The sequence below is a fragment of the Myxocyprinus asiaticus genome, chromosome 29 (genome assembly GCF_019703515.2).
Source record: "Myxocyprinus asiaticus isolate MX2 ecotype Aquarium Trade chromosome 29, UBuf_Myxa_2, whole genome shotgun sequence".
NCBI classification, from domain to species: Eukaryota; Metazoa; Chordata; class Actinopteri; order Cypriniformes; family Catostomidae; genus Myxocyprinus; species Myxocyprinus asiaticus.
Genome location: NC_059372.1, coordinates 33,601,259 through 33,616,778, shown reverse-complemented (window position 1 = coordinate 33,616,778; position 15,520 = coordinate 33,601,259). Strand labels below are relative to the sequence as shown.

General features: G+C 38.4%; 1 protein-coding gene across 2 annotated transcripts in view; it reads left to right on the top strand.

The window, feature by feature from the left end:
• Positions 1–15,520, top strand: part of LOC127420523 (phosphatase and actin regulator 3-like) — a 68,395-nt gene that overhangs the window by 29,674 nt on the left and 23,201 nt on the right. For both annotated transcript variants that reach the window (XM_051662885.1, XM_051662886.1), the window contains one exon: positions 6,919–7,080. In XM_051662885.1, the coding sequence (XP_051518845.1) occupies positions 6,919–7,080 (162 nt within the window). The remainder of the gene's footprint in view (positions 1–6,918; positions 7,081–15,520) is intronic.

Here is a 15,520-nt window from a genome sequence, read left to right as displayed (position 1 = left end):
CCTCTGTGCACGTGGTACAGTGTAACGCCTCTGGCTTTGTGACGGCACTCGCCTGCTGCCTCTGCCCACACTGCACTATTTCAGTAGCAGAGTGTTTCGCTGAGGGTTGACTCATTTGCTCTTTGAATGGAGCTTTTCCTCTGTGTGAATATTTAAAAGGATCAGGTCTAGCCTGCCAAAGGATATGATGCTGTTGTGGGTGTTGTATTAGGCTTTGTATATCCAAACATGCAATTGTTCTTTGATAATGGACCACTCCTGACTAATTCAGAGCTATACAAATGTGTGTGTATATGTAGGTACACATATTTGTAATATATTTCCAATAACTTTACAGGATTAATTGAAACTGGAAGATTAACCATTAAATGGTCTTTAGAGTGACCCAGGACCTCATTTTACCCTCTTTACCTCATTAATTTTTTGGAGTTATGACCCTTAAGTTTTCCTCAACCTTTCTCTTATGAATAGTGTAACAATAAAAAATGCTTAATTAACAAAAGTGTATAGTTGGAGACCTGAGAGATGTAATAGTGTCGCAATGTATATTTGCACATTTTTATGATTATTTCACATCTATTTAAGTTTACTATCATAGAAAATCTATTGATTTGTTTATTACAAGACAAACGAGTGCTATATTCATACAAATGACTACTATATCTTATAGATTTCCTGCGCAATGATGGTGAATTATCAGTATCCCATATGCATGTACACATACACCTTATACATGCTATTTGTTACTCAAGGTGGTGCTATTGTTTCAGTGATTTACATTTGACATTGCTATTTGACGAAGCAACATGACAGTAAACTATAGCAAGTACAACACATGAACAGTACAATATGGCAATTGCCATTTAGGTGTGCTACTTAAATTCTCTATCTGTTTAGACTCAATAAGTGCCAGAGAAAATATATATGTGTAGCTTATGTGTTATGTGTCTTATGTGTTGCTCAGTATGTGTTTGAAAGCCAGTTGTCTCATAAAATTCTCTTTATCCAAGTAATGAATCCCATTCTATCATTTGTTACATTATCTCTTCGATATATGAAAAATAAAACATCAAAACATAACAGAATACTGAATATACTTCTATTATTTTCTGATAAGGTTTGTAATAATGTTTGGCGAAAAACCCATGCATTTAAGGGTTAAAATTATTAAAAATACCAACAACTCTCTGAGCCTCTTTCTCAATGTATTGAAGCTCTGAGAGTTACATTCATAGTATTTACCATAAAGACCCCATGAAATTGTTTCACAAACACAATTTTCTGTCCTGTGTTGGCCTTTTTTTGAAAAAGGAAGCTGGGGTGAGACATTCTTAAATAGGCAATTGTTTACACCACAGCTTTGAATTTTTTTTATTTTAAACATGCAATTTCTAAAGCAGGTGGTATTAAAGGGAGTTACATTCTCATTCTAGAGAGCAGACAAAAATGTGTATACGCCCCTGTGAACAAGATGAGTCATTTTTGGTTCATTTTCATGGAAGAGAAAAGGGGTCCTGGAAGAGTTCCTTTCCTGAAAGAAAAAGACATTTAAATATGTATATTTGCTAAAAGCATTTTGTCAACATTTAGGAGAACACTAGGATTTGAGGACCTTGTGAACACAAATGTTTCCAGGCGGACTGATAAAAAAGTCCTGTGTGCTTTTACTCATTGAAGTTTCATCGAGAAAGTGTTTTCCAGTTTTGTGTGCAATATGCATCAGATGGTTAGTGATAATCTTTCACCGTCCATTTCATAATCTGCTCTGTAGTTTTAAATAACTAGAATGGTCTTAACCCTTTAAGTTTGCCCTAAAATGAAAATTCTGTCATCATTTACTCATGTTGTTTCAAACTCGCATGATGTTCTTCTTTCCATGGAACACAAAAGGAGTGTCAGTCTCAGGCACCAATTCACTTTCATTGTATGGATGAAATAGAAGTGGATGGTGACTGAGACTAAGGGTGCTTTCACACTAGCACTTTGCTGCGCAGCTAGGGTCGAATGACGTCACGGTTCGGTTCATTCTGATAATGTGAACGCTGTTTTCCGAACTCAGGTGTGCACCCGCGAACCTTGCCCGGGTCCGCTTGAAAAGGTGGTCTGGGGTACGGTTCATGTGAAATCGGATATGGTTTGCAGCTGATATGAACGCAATCGTAACAAATCGCAGAAGTGAACCGCTTGTGATGATGTATAAATTGCGTCTTTGCAGGCTCGTGATCGCAATTATTATGGTATAATGCATTTCTCATACCTGCTTTTGTCCAAATACATCCCGTTCAGAGAGCAGCTCACATTCTTCACATCTCTTGCAACGCATCCGCGGGTTCGCGACAGACAAACGCTAACATTCTTCACATCATTGCACATTCAGTGCATCCACGACAGACTTGTGTTTACAAGTGTTGTTCTTGGCATGGCAAGTTTTCATGGTAAATCCATAGAGACAAACTTTAATACTTCACTTAACACAGTGAAGTCTTCTCAAGTTGTTACCTAGTTACAGTGGTAAACATCTGCCACTTGTACTCACGTTGATGATGTAATTGGACAATGGTTCAGACCCAAATAATATGATGTGAACAGAGACCAGCAGGGGCAGCGGAGAGGGAAGGAAACAAACTCCGGTTCGGTCCAAGCAATCGAACCAAGTGTGAAAGCACCCTGACATACTGCCTAAAATCTTCTTTAGTGTTCCACAGAAGTAAGAAAGTTATATGAGTTTGGAATAACATAACTTTCAAGAGGTCCTGTCTCTAAATTTCCTTCCCAGCAAAGGTCCGGAAAATAATAACTTGCACGGTGTCAGTAGTCATTATGGCTTTGAAATGATGTTTGTTTTTGTTTTTTTTGGAATAGTTATTATGACTTTCCACATTGGCAGCAATAGTACTTTGTAAAAGAATAAAAAAATGTTAGAGTTAAAATAGTCTCTTCAAAGAAGAGATGAGGACACTGGCCCAGAGACAAAGCCAAAGCAGTGGGGTGTGAGAGATCTTTTCTACCAAAAGATTAGGCTAATGTATTTCATAGAGTTCATTAGTCAAGGTCACTTGGATATTAATATTACAAGATAAGATCAACATTTGTTTTCAAGCTGGGTGACAGCAGTATAGTTTTTGTATTCGAATATTTTTATATTCTGAATATTTATTTTTAATTATTTTTACATTCAGATACCTATGTATGGGTCATAGGAGTACTTTTGACTGAGGAAACATAGTTACTGTATGGGGGTTCAGGGGTAAGCCCTGAGTGAAATTTAGAAAATGTAAGTCTGAATGGACCATTTTTATATTTTACTAACGTGAGAATCTAATAACAATAGACTTACGATTTACATCTTAAAAATACTGTTTGCTTAAGTTAAATATAAATTGGCTGACTATTTTTTAAATTTTTTACATTTTATTTTAATTTAATTTTTTGTAATTAACATTTTTTATTAATTCTTACAATAATAAAGAAAAGCAAAAACAAATATACTGTACATACAATCAACATTTAAACCCCACTACCACCCCTCCCCCTCCTAATCCCCAACCCCGCCCCAACCCCCAACAAACATCCCCGTGGTCACACATGAGTAAATACACACACACAAAAAAGCAAACAAACACACAAACAAAAAAACATCACCACCAAAAAACATGGGCCGTGTCTCCATCCTCCGATTGGCATCGCCAGCAGGTGGGTGTGTCTTTAATTTAGAGGGGGTCCAATAGAATCGATGTATAGTCTTGAATTGCATAAGGCAAATCTCTAGATGCAGACTTGACTTTTTTTCGAATCCTAGCCCACACTCCCTCCTCCAATACCAAGTTTAAATCTTTCACCCATAAACTCTTGACAGAAGTTAAAGCTCTGTCCCCCAGACTCTGAATTAGCAGGGAGTAATACACTGATGCCTCATGACCTTTTCCAAAAGCAGTAATCACCACTCCCAGAGTATCTGCCGCTTTAGGGGGTGTATGCTACCCCCAAAAATAGTACAGAGCAGGTGGCGCAGCTGTAAATACCTGTAGAACTGAGATCTGTGAATCCCAAAATTTTTATCCAAATTTTCAAAAGACCTCAACACTCCACTCTCATATAGGTCACCGAGTGTAGCAACCCCCCTCACAATCCACTCTAACCAGCAGAAAGAGGATTTATTAATACATAATTTGGGGTTCAGCCATATGCTTGAGGCAACATTTAAATAAATGTCCGAATTAAACACTCTGGACACTTTTGTCTATACCGCGTGCAAATGCGAGATAACGGGGTGTAACTTAACTACTCCGATTAGTTTGATAGAAAGATTTTGCAATGGCAAAATAGGGGCAAGAACTTCCTGTTCAATACAAAACCAGGGAGGGGCTCTCTCAGATGGAAGTGACCAATGAGCCAAATGTCTGAGACCGAATGCATAATAATAAAACAAAATCTTGGGTAAGCCTAGCCCGCCTTTGTCAATCAGCCTATGTAACTTATTAAAATGTAATCTGGGATGCTTACTGTACCAATCCAAATGAAGGACTTCGCTATGCTATCAAATTGCTTGAAATTAGAGAGTCCCCCTCCCATTTACAGGGAGAGACTGTAGCAGGTAGATAAATTTTGGAAAACATTTCATTTTAATAACATTAACCTTCCCAATCATCGATAAATGTAATGAAGCCCACCTGCCCACATTTCTCGAAAACCTTTTAATTAAAGGGTCAAAATTAAGTCTGACTAAATCACACAAATTTGCTGGGAATAAAATCCCCAAATACTTAATGCCCTGTCTGGGCCACTGGAAGGCGCCCGGCAGGAAAGCCATTACTGGACAGTACGCTGTCAGAGCCAAAGCTTCGGATTTAGACCAATTGACTTTGTATCCTGAGAACTTGGAAAAGGAATGAATAATTCTGTGGAGGCAAGACATAGATCTAGAAGGGTCGGAGACGTATAATAAAATATCATCTGTGTAAAGCAAAAGCTTATAAATAGGCTGACTATTTAACAATGGGAACGTTCTCATCAGAAGCAGAGAACTGTACTACCCAGGCTAACTAATCATTTCTGTTAATTATAACTAATAATCAGAGATGATGACATCTCTAATTAATTTTCACAAAATTAAAACAAAAAACTGTTTGTCATGAAAGGCACGTAACATGCTGATTAATAAAGCTAAATTTAGACGGAAAAAGACATTAGTCTAAAAAGGTGACACGTGAACTTTTCCTGTCACAAACCTGCTTTAGCTGAACCATCCGAGTCATTTATCAAACAGATGAAGATAGTTTCACTTTGCTTTATTCTCATTTTCTGCAGTGTGTTTTAGCGAAAGATGCCAGTCTCCATCTACATTGCTGCTCACTATGTCTCCGCTGTTGTTGTTAAAATAACCGCGCCTACGTAGCCTAATCAGACATTATGTGATGCTTCGTGTATATAGCGAGGGAGAGAGGCAACACGTATAGAGCAGGAAATGAAGTGTGTTCGGCACTTGAGAAAAAGATGATATAGCGCTGATCACCCCTGAGTGCTTGTGGTGTGTATAGCCAAGTTGGACAAGTCCAATCCATAATCAGATATGACCAAAATGTCCCTCCCAATAACTGATATCCTTGTTGCTGATCTGCTACTGTCCATTATGCTCCGCTGTCTAATTGTCATTAAGTTGTTGCAAGAATAACATTATGGTTTAAAAAAAAAGTGTAATTTTTAGCGTGCTCAGTAGTCTAACACCGCTCGTCAATGTCATATGAGATCGATGAAGGCGGGACTCAAATTGAAGAAGCTGAGCGGAACCTCATGGATTATCCCAGCGCCACGCATAAGCAGGCAGTTCAGGTTAAGAGTGTTAGTGTCATGTATGATGTAAGTATTTAACTAAACATGCAATATTTGACCACTGTTTTATGACTGAAATGTTGTACAGACCAAAATAGATTTCCAAGGGTGCAAACTATTCACGATTTGGCAAAATTCGCCATTTTGAATTTAAAATATATCATGTACAGAACCTGATTTGTATGTCATTCATACTTGTGAATGTGAAAACATTAACAAAGCAGTTTTCAGCATATCAGGCTTAAGACAAAGAGCGAATGTGTGTATATTGTAGAGGAATTGAATGAATGTGGTTGTCTGGCAGGCTTTTAAAGTAGCTTTTTAGAAAATTCACTTGTCTAAGAAAATGATCTCACAAAGTAGAGTGTTATCACCCACAGATTAGAACTAGAACATGGTAAGACCTGTGACTTGTTGCTTCCATTGTGTTTTTAGGTTGAGGTACACACAATGAGGAACAACTTGAGGGCAGTAAATAATTTTGTTTTGCCAGCTGATGTCATGTAATTTTGCAGATGCATCAGTGATGAAAATAAATTATAATTATATTCGTCTTTTCTTTGAGACAGCACAAAAAAAAGAAAGAAAAGATGACTGAATTGCTAGAAATGCAGACACAGTGCTTATCTTGTACTTAAAAAAAACATGTATCTTTTAAAACAAAAATTTATCAAAATTTGGGCATTTAAAGCCTTAATTCAGAAATTATTGCATTCTGCGCCTTTACCATTTTAAAGGACCAAAGAGGACCATTATGTTTCTATCCTCAACGCCCCTGCCCCCCCCCACCCCCAAAATGGTTTGGTCCCCCCCAATATTCAAGACATGGTTACAGCCTTTCGTAAATGGCAGAATTGTACATTTTCAGTAAACTATTCCTTTAGGCTAAATAAATGCACAAACAAATAGCCCGGTATCTGTTGCAGCAACTAGGTGCTTATTTCTAAATGAAGCAGCAAGTTGCAGTCTCGTGAGCCCTATCCATCTATGGATGCATTATAAATCAATATAATTTGTCAGAACTGTGTGCATGTATTTAGCCCTGTTGGACTTCACTAATGCTGACAGTCTCTGTCTTGTGTGTTACAGATGTGATGGAGCAGCAAAAGGTGCTTTGCTCCAGTTGTTTGGTGAGTGGAGTCCACACCCCTCCCATCCGTCGCCACAGCAAGTTAGCCACGCTGGGGCGCATTTTCAGGCCGTGGAAATGGAGGAAAAAGAAAAACGAAAAGCTGAAACAGAGCTCTACAGGTGAGACAAGCAGGGCTTTGTTGCCTTTTAATTTGGTGGTCTCATATTACAGTGGATGTGGTGGTGTTAGTAATACAGATGAATATGTATGTATAAATATTCTGTGGAAAGTTGAGTCATTTAATTAAGAGGATTAAGACATGTAATTAATATTGCACTTTTCTAGAAGGTCATTTGCATACATGCAAAGCCGTTATTTAAGTTGAAATAACACAGACTGATGGCTTCATCAGAAGCATACAGTATACCATCGATTAACAACCTTTGAGCTCATGGTAGGTCAGTATTTAAATGTTTATAAGGTATCATTAAAAATCAATTTGCCTATATAAAAAAAATTAATGGGATTTTTTTCTCCCCGAACCACTCTAGCGCTCTATAATGAGGGTTGACACAATTGACATTGATGTTGCATTATGTGTCCAAGAGGATGCATGAAGATTATTACATTGAGAAAAGTAAACTGACCCCTGGGGAACATCCAAGCCAACAGGAGAGATGGATGATTTGTGTTTCAGAAAAGAAACAAACTGCTGTTTGTCAGAGAATAAGTGAATCAGAAAAGATTTTCCAGTGGCACTGATACCAATGGTGAAGCTGGGGAGAAAAAAGTATGTAAAGCATACAGAACTAAGGGCCAAATACAGACCTAAGGGCCAAAAAGAGGAGTAGAAATTTAAGCACTCCTGAGTCAGCAGAAAGGAGGAGGTAATTAATGACTCTGAGGAGAGCTGTCTCAGTGCTATGCTAAGGACAAGATTCTGTCTGGAAAGACTCATAGAGATTATTAGAAACTAAGTGTAAATCTAGTTGAAAGGCAACATCTCACTTTAGCAATTTTGTTTCAGAAAGGCAGGTTCATGATAGGTCTGTAATTATTCAACACAGAAAGACCAAGACAAGGTTTCTTAAGGATTGTTGACAGCAGCAGTTTTTTTTAGTTTAGATGAAAGAGTGCCACAGGCAAGAGATCTGTTAATCAAGTGAGAAATGGGTGTAATAGATATCTTTAGAAACAGTTTAGTTGCATAATGAGAGAATCTCATCATGCAGTAGAGGAAGTTATGATAGATGCTCAAATGGCAGCAGAGAAAAAGGCAGGATTGCTAGACTTCCACGCTTGTGATGACACACAGCAGCCAGACCAACATGCCTGGCTTTTAATTGGGTGGATGCCATTTAGTTGGCCAGGTTACTGTGTTCAGGTGGAGTTAGCAAGTTATCCCGGAGCAGCCAGTGATTCAAGTGATTTTGAAATGTTTACATTCATAAACAGTTTTAATTAGGATACTGGGCTCATGTACTTGTACTTGTACTCATAAAAATGGTCTGATACCAAAATTTGATACATCTGATGTACGAATGTTCAGTGCACAAATTAAAATCGCGATATGGCCTTGTGTGATTATTAAACTGTAAAGGCTGCGATTTAATGAAATAAATATACAGTCTGCATGTGCTGCGTGCTTCAAAGTGAATGTGTGAAGCTGGTTGCCCATAGACTGAAAACACCTTATCAGGAGCATCACGCATGCTCTGTGTGTATATGACAGAGAGCAGAGCAGCATTCACTCTACAGCACACAGCACGTAAAGACTATATATTTATTTAATTAAATCACATCCTTTTGTGTTTTAATAATCACACTGGCCCTGCGTCTGAAATTGTGTATTGACAGAGTATGTACTGTATTTGATGAAGGATGCACTCGGCTGGTAAAGCAGTATGTTCTTTAGGTATGCATGCAAGTAGTATGAATAGAATTTGGACAGACTTCATCCGGGGACGTAGGTATTGACCCGGGACCCAAATATGTGACTTAATAACATTTACATCTACATTTATGCAATTGCACTTTGTCCAAAGTGACTTACGGTGCATTCATGGTATACATTTTTTCAGTTAGTGTGTTGCCTGGGAACCGAACCCATGATCTTGGTGTTGCTAGAGCCATGCTATACCAGCTGAGCTTCAGGATCCGCAAAAATAATCTACTCTGGTTTTGTTAAACAAGCACCTTTTAAGCACAAGGAACAACTTTCTTGGTGCATATACAGTATGTATGTGTATATATATATATATATATATATATATATATATATTTACACACACACACACACACACACACACACACACTCTGGCAGCCAAAAGTTTGGAATAATGTACAGATTTTGCTGTTTCGGAAGGAAATTGGTACTTCAATTCACCAAAGTGACATTCAACTGATCACAAAGTATAATCAGGACATTACTGATGTAAAAAACAGCACCATCACTATTTGAAAAAAGTCATTTTTGATCAAATCTAGACACGCCCCATTTCCAGCAGCCATCACTCCAACACCTTATCCTTGAGTAATCATGATAAATTGCTAATTTGGTACTAGAAAATCACTTGCCATTATATCAAACACAGTTGAAAGCTATTTAGTTCGTTAAATGAAGCTTAACATTGTCTTTGTGTTTGTTTTTGAGTTGCCACAGTATGCAATAGACTGGCATGTCTTAAGGTCAATATTAGGTCAAAAATGGCAAATAAGAAACAGCTTTCTCTAGAAACTCGTCATTCAATCATTGTTTTGAGGAATGAAGGCTATACAATGCTTGAAATTGCCAAAAAACTGAAGATTTCATACAAAAGTGTATAATACAGTCTTCAAAGACAAAGGACAACTGGCTCTAACAAGGACAGAAAGAGATGTGGAAGGCCAGATGTACAACTAAACAAGAGGATCAGTACATCAGAGTTTCTAGTTTGAGAAATAGACGCCTCACATCTCCTCAGCTGACAGCTTCATTGAATTCTACCTGCTCAACACCAGTTTCATGTACAACAGTAAAGAGAAGACTCAGGGGTGCAGGCCTTATGGGAAGAATTGCAAAGAAAAAGCCACTTTTGAAACAGAAAAACAAAAAGAAAAGGTTAGAGTGGGCAAAGAAACACAGACATTGGACAACAGATAATTGGAAAAGAGTGTTAAGGATCTTAACCCCATTGAGCTTTTGTGGGATCAGTTAGACTGTAAGGTGCATGAGAAGTGCCTGACAAGACAGCCACATCTATGGCAAGTGCTACAGGAAGTGTGGGGTGAAATGTCACCTGAGTATCTGGACAAACTGACAGCTAGAATGCCAAAGATCTGCAAAGCTCTCATTGCTGCATGTGAATAATTTTTTTTTATGAGAACTCTTTGAAGAAGTTTAAGAAGTTCTGAACATTTTTTTCAAATTGTAATAGTAATTTTTCATGTTAATAATGTCCTGACTATACTTTGTGATCAGTTGAATGCCACTTTGGAGAATAAAAGTACCAATTTCTTTCAATATGAGCAAAATCTGTACATTATTCCAAACTTTTGCATTTAAAAGAACATCTGTGAACCGCAAGTCGGATGGCTCTTTTCAACTGTAAGTGATATCACTTACAGTTGAAAAGAGCCATCCGACTTGCGGTTCACAGATGTTCTTTTAAATGCAGTGTTTTGATCATGATGTCTCCTCAGCTCCTGAGAGATTATGGGACAGTAAAGTGTCCAGTCGGTTCACACTTCAATTTCTCGACAGAAATAGTAAGTCATCCATGTATTTCTTGCTTACTGTTTTATGAATACTGAGGATTCGGACATACTACTCCATTGGCATACTGTTTTTGGCATACTATATAGTAGGGAAGTATGGATATTCGGACGCAGCATGGGTCATGTAGCAACCTGCTTTTCCAGAGGTGTGAAGCTGTCATCGAAAACATACAGTACAAACTAAAAGGGCTTCACACTTATGTTCAAACATTCTAATAATAATAATAATAATAATAAAAAAACTAAAAGAGCATGCTTTTTGTAAGAACTGTGTAATTTATGCTTTGTTTTGGAAGATTTTTTTTTTTTTTTACAAGAACAGCACCAAAGCATGTGATTCTGGTGTCTGGAAGCAGCATTTTAAAATGGTCTTGTGTAGCATTAATGTAAACATGTGATCAAAGCATCTCTAGAATTGCATGTGTTCACTTGACCTCACTATTTTTGTTATATTTAAGCATCTGTAACCTTTTGAGTTTGACAGATTTTTTTACTATGTGAAAATCAAACTAAATTTGATTTACAGTAATAAACATTATTTCTATAGGACTAGTTATAATATTCTGACTGTAGACAGCTTTACTGAGTTTACTGATCAGGCTCTTAATGATTTAAAGATGACTTAATCCTTTTTACCATTTAAACATGTAGTTAATGTAAATGAGCTCTCAATTATTTAAGTCATCTTAAGAAACATTTAGAGGCAAACAAGGCCAGTTTTGTTTTTAACAAACATAGAGTAGAACATACAGTTTATTACACAGGAGGAAAAAAATGTCCATCATTTCTCCACAAGTCTTGGAGGTCCAGATTTTAAAGCCATTTATGTACTTGCCCTTATACTGTATCTGCAGTGCAATGTCATAAGCACATGTATGACCATAGATGGCTCCTTATTACTGTGGTTAGGTTAATGTAAATGCTTCTAAAAAATTAATTATAGTATTTGTTATGGAACAATATTGCCGCTTTTCCTCGTCAGTGCTGCTAATAATGTCTGGGTTGTCTAGGTTTTGGTGATGATTGGGGATAGAATGAAATCATTTGGGGCTCGAGCCGCAATGCCCCTGAGTATTTGCCAGGTTTCAATGAGCAAAAGCATATCCAGGTTTTCATCTCTGATTTTGTCTATAGACAAGTCTCTTACTGCGGCAGTATTTAATTATAGCACAGTTATTTCGTAACGATACACAGTTCTTGTAATCTCACATCGATATTTATCCTAAGCTAGAGACCTCTCAAAGCTAAGGTTTATTCCACGATATGAAGTAGATGCTGCATGATAATGAATGCCTGCCCTTTGAGTCCAGACAGAGGGAATCGCAATGGCAGTGGAGTGATGTAGCAGATGTGAAGGATGTAACACAGATGCCAAACTGTTGCCTTGCAGGGGTCACATGCTGCAGAATCTAGCTGAGAATAACAGGCCACGTAATGTGTAATGCAGAGAAACATTTAACAAACAGTCCTAATGTACTGTACATATGGCAACGAAACTAAGTGCCTTAACCTCCTGAGACCCTAGCGTGACTGCTGTGTGCATTTTTATATCCCTTTTTTTATTTGTAACTAGTAGCACCAAATAAACATGCAAAAAAAAAAAAAAAAAGAAATTCTAGAGCAAATCAAATCAAATCACTTTTATTGTCACACAGCCATATACACAAGTGCAATGGTGTGTGAAATTCTTGGGTGCAGTTCCGATCAACATAGCAGTCGTGACAGTGATGAGACATATACCAATTTACAATAACATCAAATTAACACAGCACAATTTAAAATCTAATATACACATAATTACACACAACAATATACAAATAATATCATACACTGTACAGTATACAGTACACACAATATAGATACACATTATTAAAAAAAAGTATATATATTATATATAGAATGTACTGTAGGTTGTATTGGACTGTATTGACATTCAGGCTGTCGGTTGATAGTAAGTTGTGGTGTTCATGGCGGAGTTTTTATTCCCTTTAAAGTCCGTGATGATATTAATTCCCTGCCACATGCTTCTAGAGTTGGTGGTGTTAAACTGTCCTTCAATCTTGTCCCTGTACTGGTGTTTTGCTGTTCTGTTTTTCGGAGGGCATAACTGGCTTGTTTATCCTCCTCCGCGTTCCCGGAATTGAAAGCGGAGGTCCGAACATTAAGTGCCGCGCGAACATTGCTATTTATCCATGGCTTCTGGTTCGGATAGATCCGTGTTGTTCTGGTCGGAACGACGTCCTCCACGCACTTTTTGATGAAACACATTACGCTATCAGCGTAAAGCTCGATGTCATCATCAGAGGTGGACCGGAACATCTCCCAGTCCGTGTGATCAAAACAGTCTTGTAGCGTAGAGTCTGATTGGTCCGACCAGCACTGGATCGTTCTGAGGGTGGGTGCTTCAGTTTCTGCCTGTAAGTGGGCAGAAGCAGAATGGAAGAGTGGTCCGATTTGCCAAATGGTAGGCAGGGGAGGGATTTGTAGCCATCCCAGAAGGGAGAGTAGCAATGGTCCAAAACCCGGTCCCCTCGTGTGTTGAAACTAATGTGCTGGTGGTATTTTGGTGCGACTGATTTGAAACTGGCTTTATTAAAGTCCCCGGTCACAATGAACGCGGCCTCAGGGTGCGCGGTTTCCTGCTCACTTATACTCCCATACAGTTCCTTGAGTGCCCGGTCTGTGTCGGCTTGTGGGGGGATGTACACATCTGTGATAATGACCGCTGTGAATTCCCTCGGTAGCCAGAATGGTCGACACAGATGCATGAGAAATTCCAGATTAGGAGAGCAGAAAGACTTGATAGAATGTACGTTCCTCTGATCACACCAGGATTTGTTGATCATAAAACACACACCACCACCTCTGCTTTTACCTGATAGGTCTTTCGCTCTGTCCGCTCGGTGCACGGAGAACCCCGCGGGTTCAATGGCTGAGTCTGGAATCTCCGCAGACATCCAAGTTTCTGTTAGGCAGATAATGCAGCAGTCCCTTGTATCTCGTTGGAAATAGATCCGTGCTTTCAGCTCGCAGAGCTTGTTATCCAGAGACTGAACATTTGCCAGTAGAATACTGGGTAGCGGGGGTCGATTTGCACGGCGTCTTACTCTGATGAGAACACCGGTTGTTTCCCCTTTTCCTCCTGCGTTTCCGCGGCTGAGCAGCGCAGACAAAGGGCTCCGCTTTCGTGTTTGTAAACAGCGGGTCGGCATTGTGGAATTTGAAGTCCGGTTTATGGTGTGAAATTGCTGGACCAATTTCCAGAAGTGTTTGTCTGTCGTAGACAATAAGGCAGACAACATCCAAGACAAAAAACATAAGAATTGTGAACAAAACAAACAAAACACTACCATATTGTGTCGGAGCTCGCAACGCAGCAGCCATACTCGGCACCATCTTGAGCAGATGGTTTTCCTAAAAATGTATGTCCACATATGGACAGCAGGACTAAGTTGAGAAAATGTATTACGCTATAGAAAGTTTTTTTAGAGTCAAATTGTTTATGTTTCCAGGAGTGTTGGTTGGACATTAAATCAGCAATTAGCATAATTAATTCTGATTCAAAGTAATGGCCAGCATCATCCAATCTGTCAAGATCCTGTCAGCAGTCTAGTCTTGTTTTTTTACTTTTGTGGCAGGATCCTGACACTTTTGTTGTTTTTGTTATTTTGGGATGTTCTGTTTTCTGCCATGTGCTTCCCCAACTCTGCCTCCTTTTTTTCCCTCATCACTCTCCCTAGTTGAGTCCTTGTTATGTTAAATAGTTTCACCTGCTCCTCATTTGCCTTCCTGTCTATTTATTGTGCCCTCTTACCTCATGTCTCTGCCAGATTGTTTTATGGGTGTTACCCTGTTGGTTGGTTGGTTCCTGTTTTCGCCAATTTCTCAGTCAGTCAGTCAGTCAGTCAGTTTGCTTGCTTGTTTGCTGAGTTTTTGTTCCTGTTTTAACCTGTTGTGAGCGTTTTCAGTTGTATTTTTGTTTTTCTTGAATAAAGCCCTGTTACAGTTGCCTCTCTGCATTTGGGTCCATTCCTTACAAATTGTGACACCAATCACGGTCATGTTCAAATAAAATTATACATTATAAATTCTGAATCTTTGTACTGGTTATCATTGTCCCATGTTTGCCAAACACGTTGAGTGGTCCAAACATCATCTGCAGTCTGAAACTGAACTTTTGGTTTGATTTTAGGAGTGAGTGCAGCTGCATAGAGAGCTATAAGATGCTCCCTTGCTCCCTATTTAGTGAATGACAACTTCCATTGTGCTGTCTGTCTGCACTGGTCTCAGAACAGTTCGAAATGCACCGTATTTTTTATCCTAACTTCATATAAAGCCTCTGAAAGCAACATTTTCTAGCTTTTGTATGCATCCATTGATTCTCAATGTGATAATGCAAAATAAATATAGGATTTCTAAAGAAAAGAAAAAAATGTGCACATTAATGTGCATTGTGTTTAGCAGCGTGGCGATTCTCAATAAATAGCACAATTTTAAAAATGGCATATCGGATGAAACTAGAGACTCTAATCTTGACTTAAACAGGTTTTAATGTAAAAACATAATTAGGTTTCTTACCAGATGTAGTTTTGTTGGTGTTTCTCCCAAAGACAATCTCCGCTGTGATCGGCGCCATGTTGTTTTTTCACATGAAATTTTAACCCTTTTCTGACAGCACAGAGTCTTCTGAACTGAGATCAGTTGTTTTAAATTAAATTGAATTATGCGTTGCGTATAGCGAAGCCAAAATGCAACATCCATGCATGTTAATGCAGGTCGCACAAGGTTGATGGAACCCCATAAAGATCAAAAATAACATCCCTGAATCACCAAGTCACAAACACCAACCCACATCTCATTAGC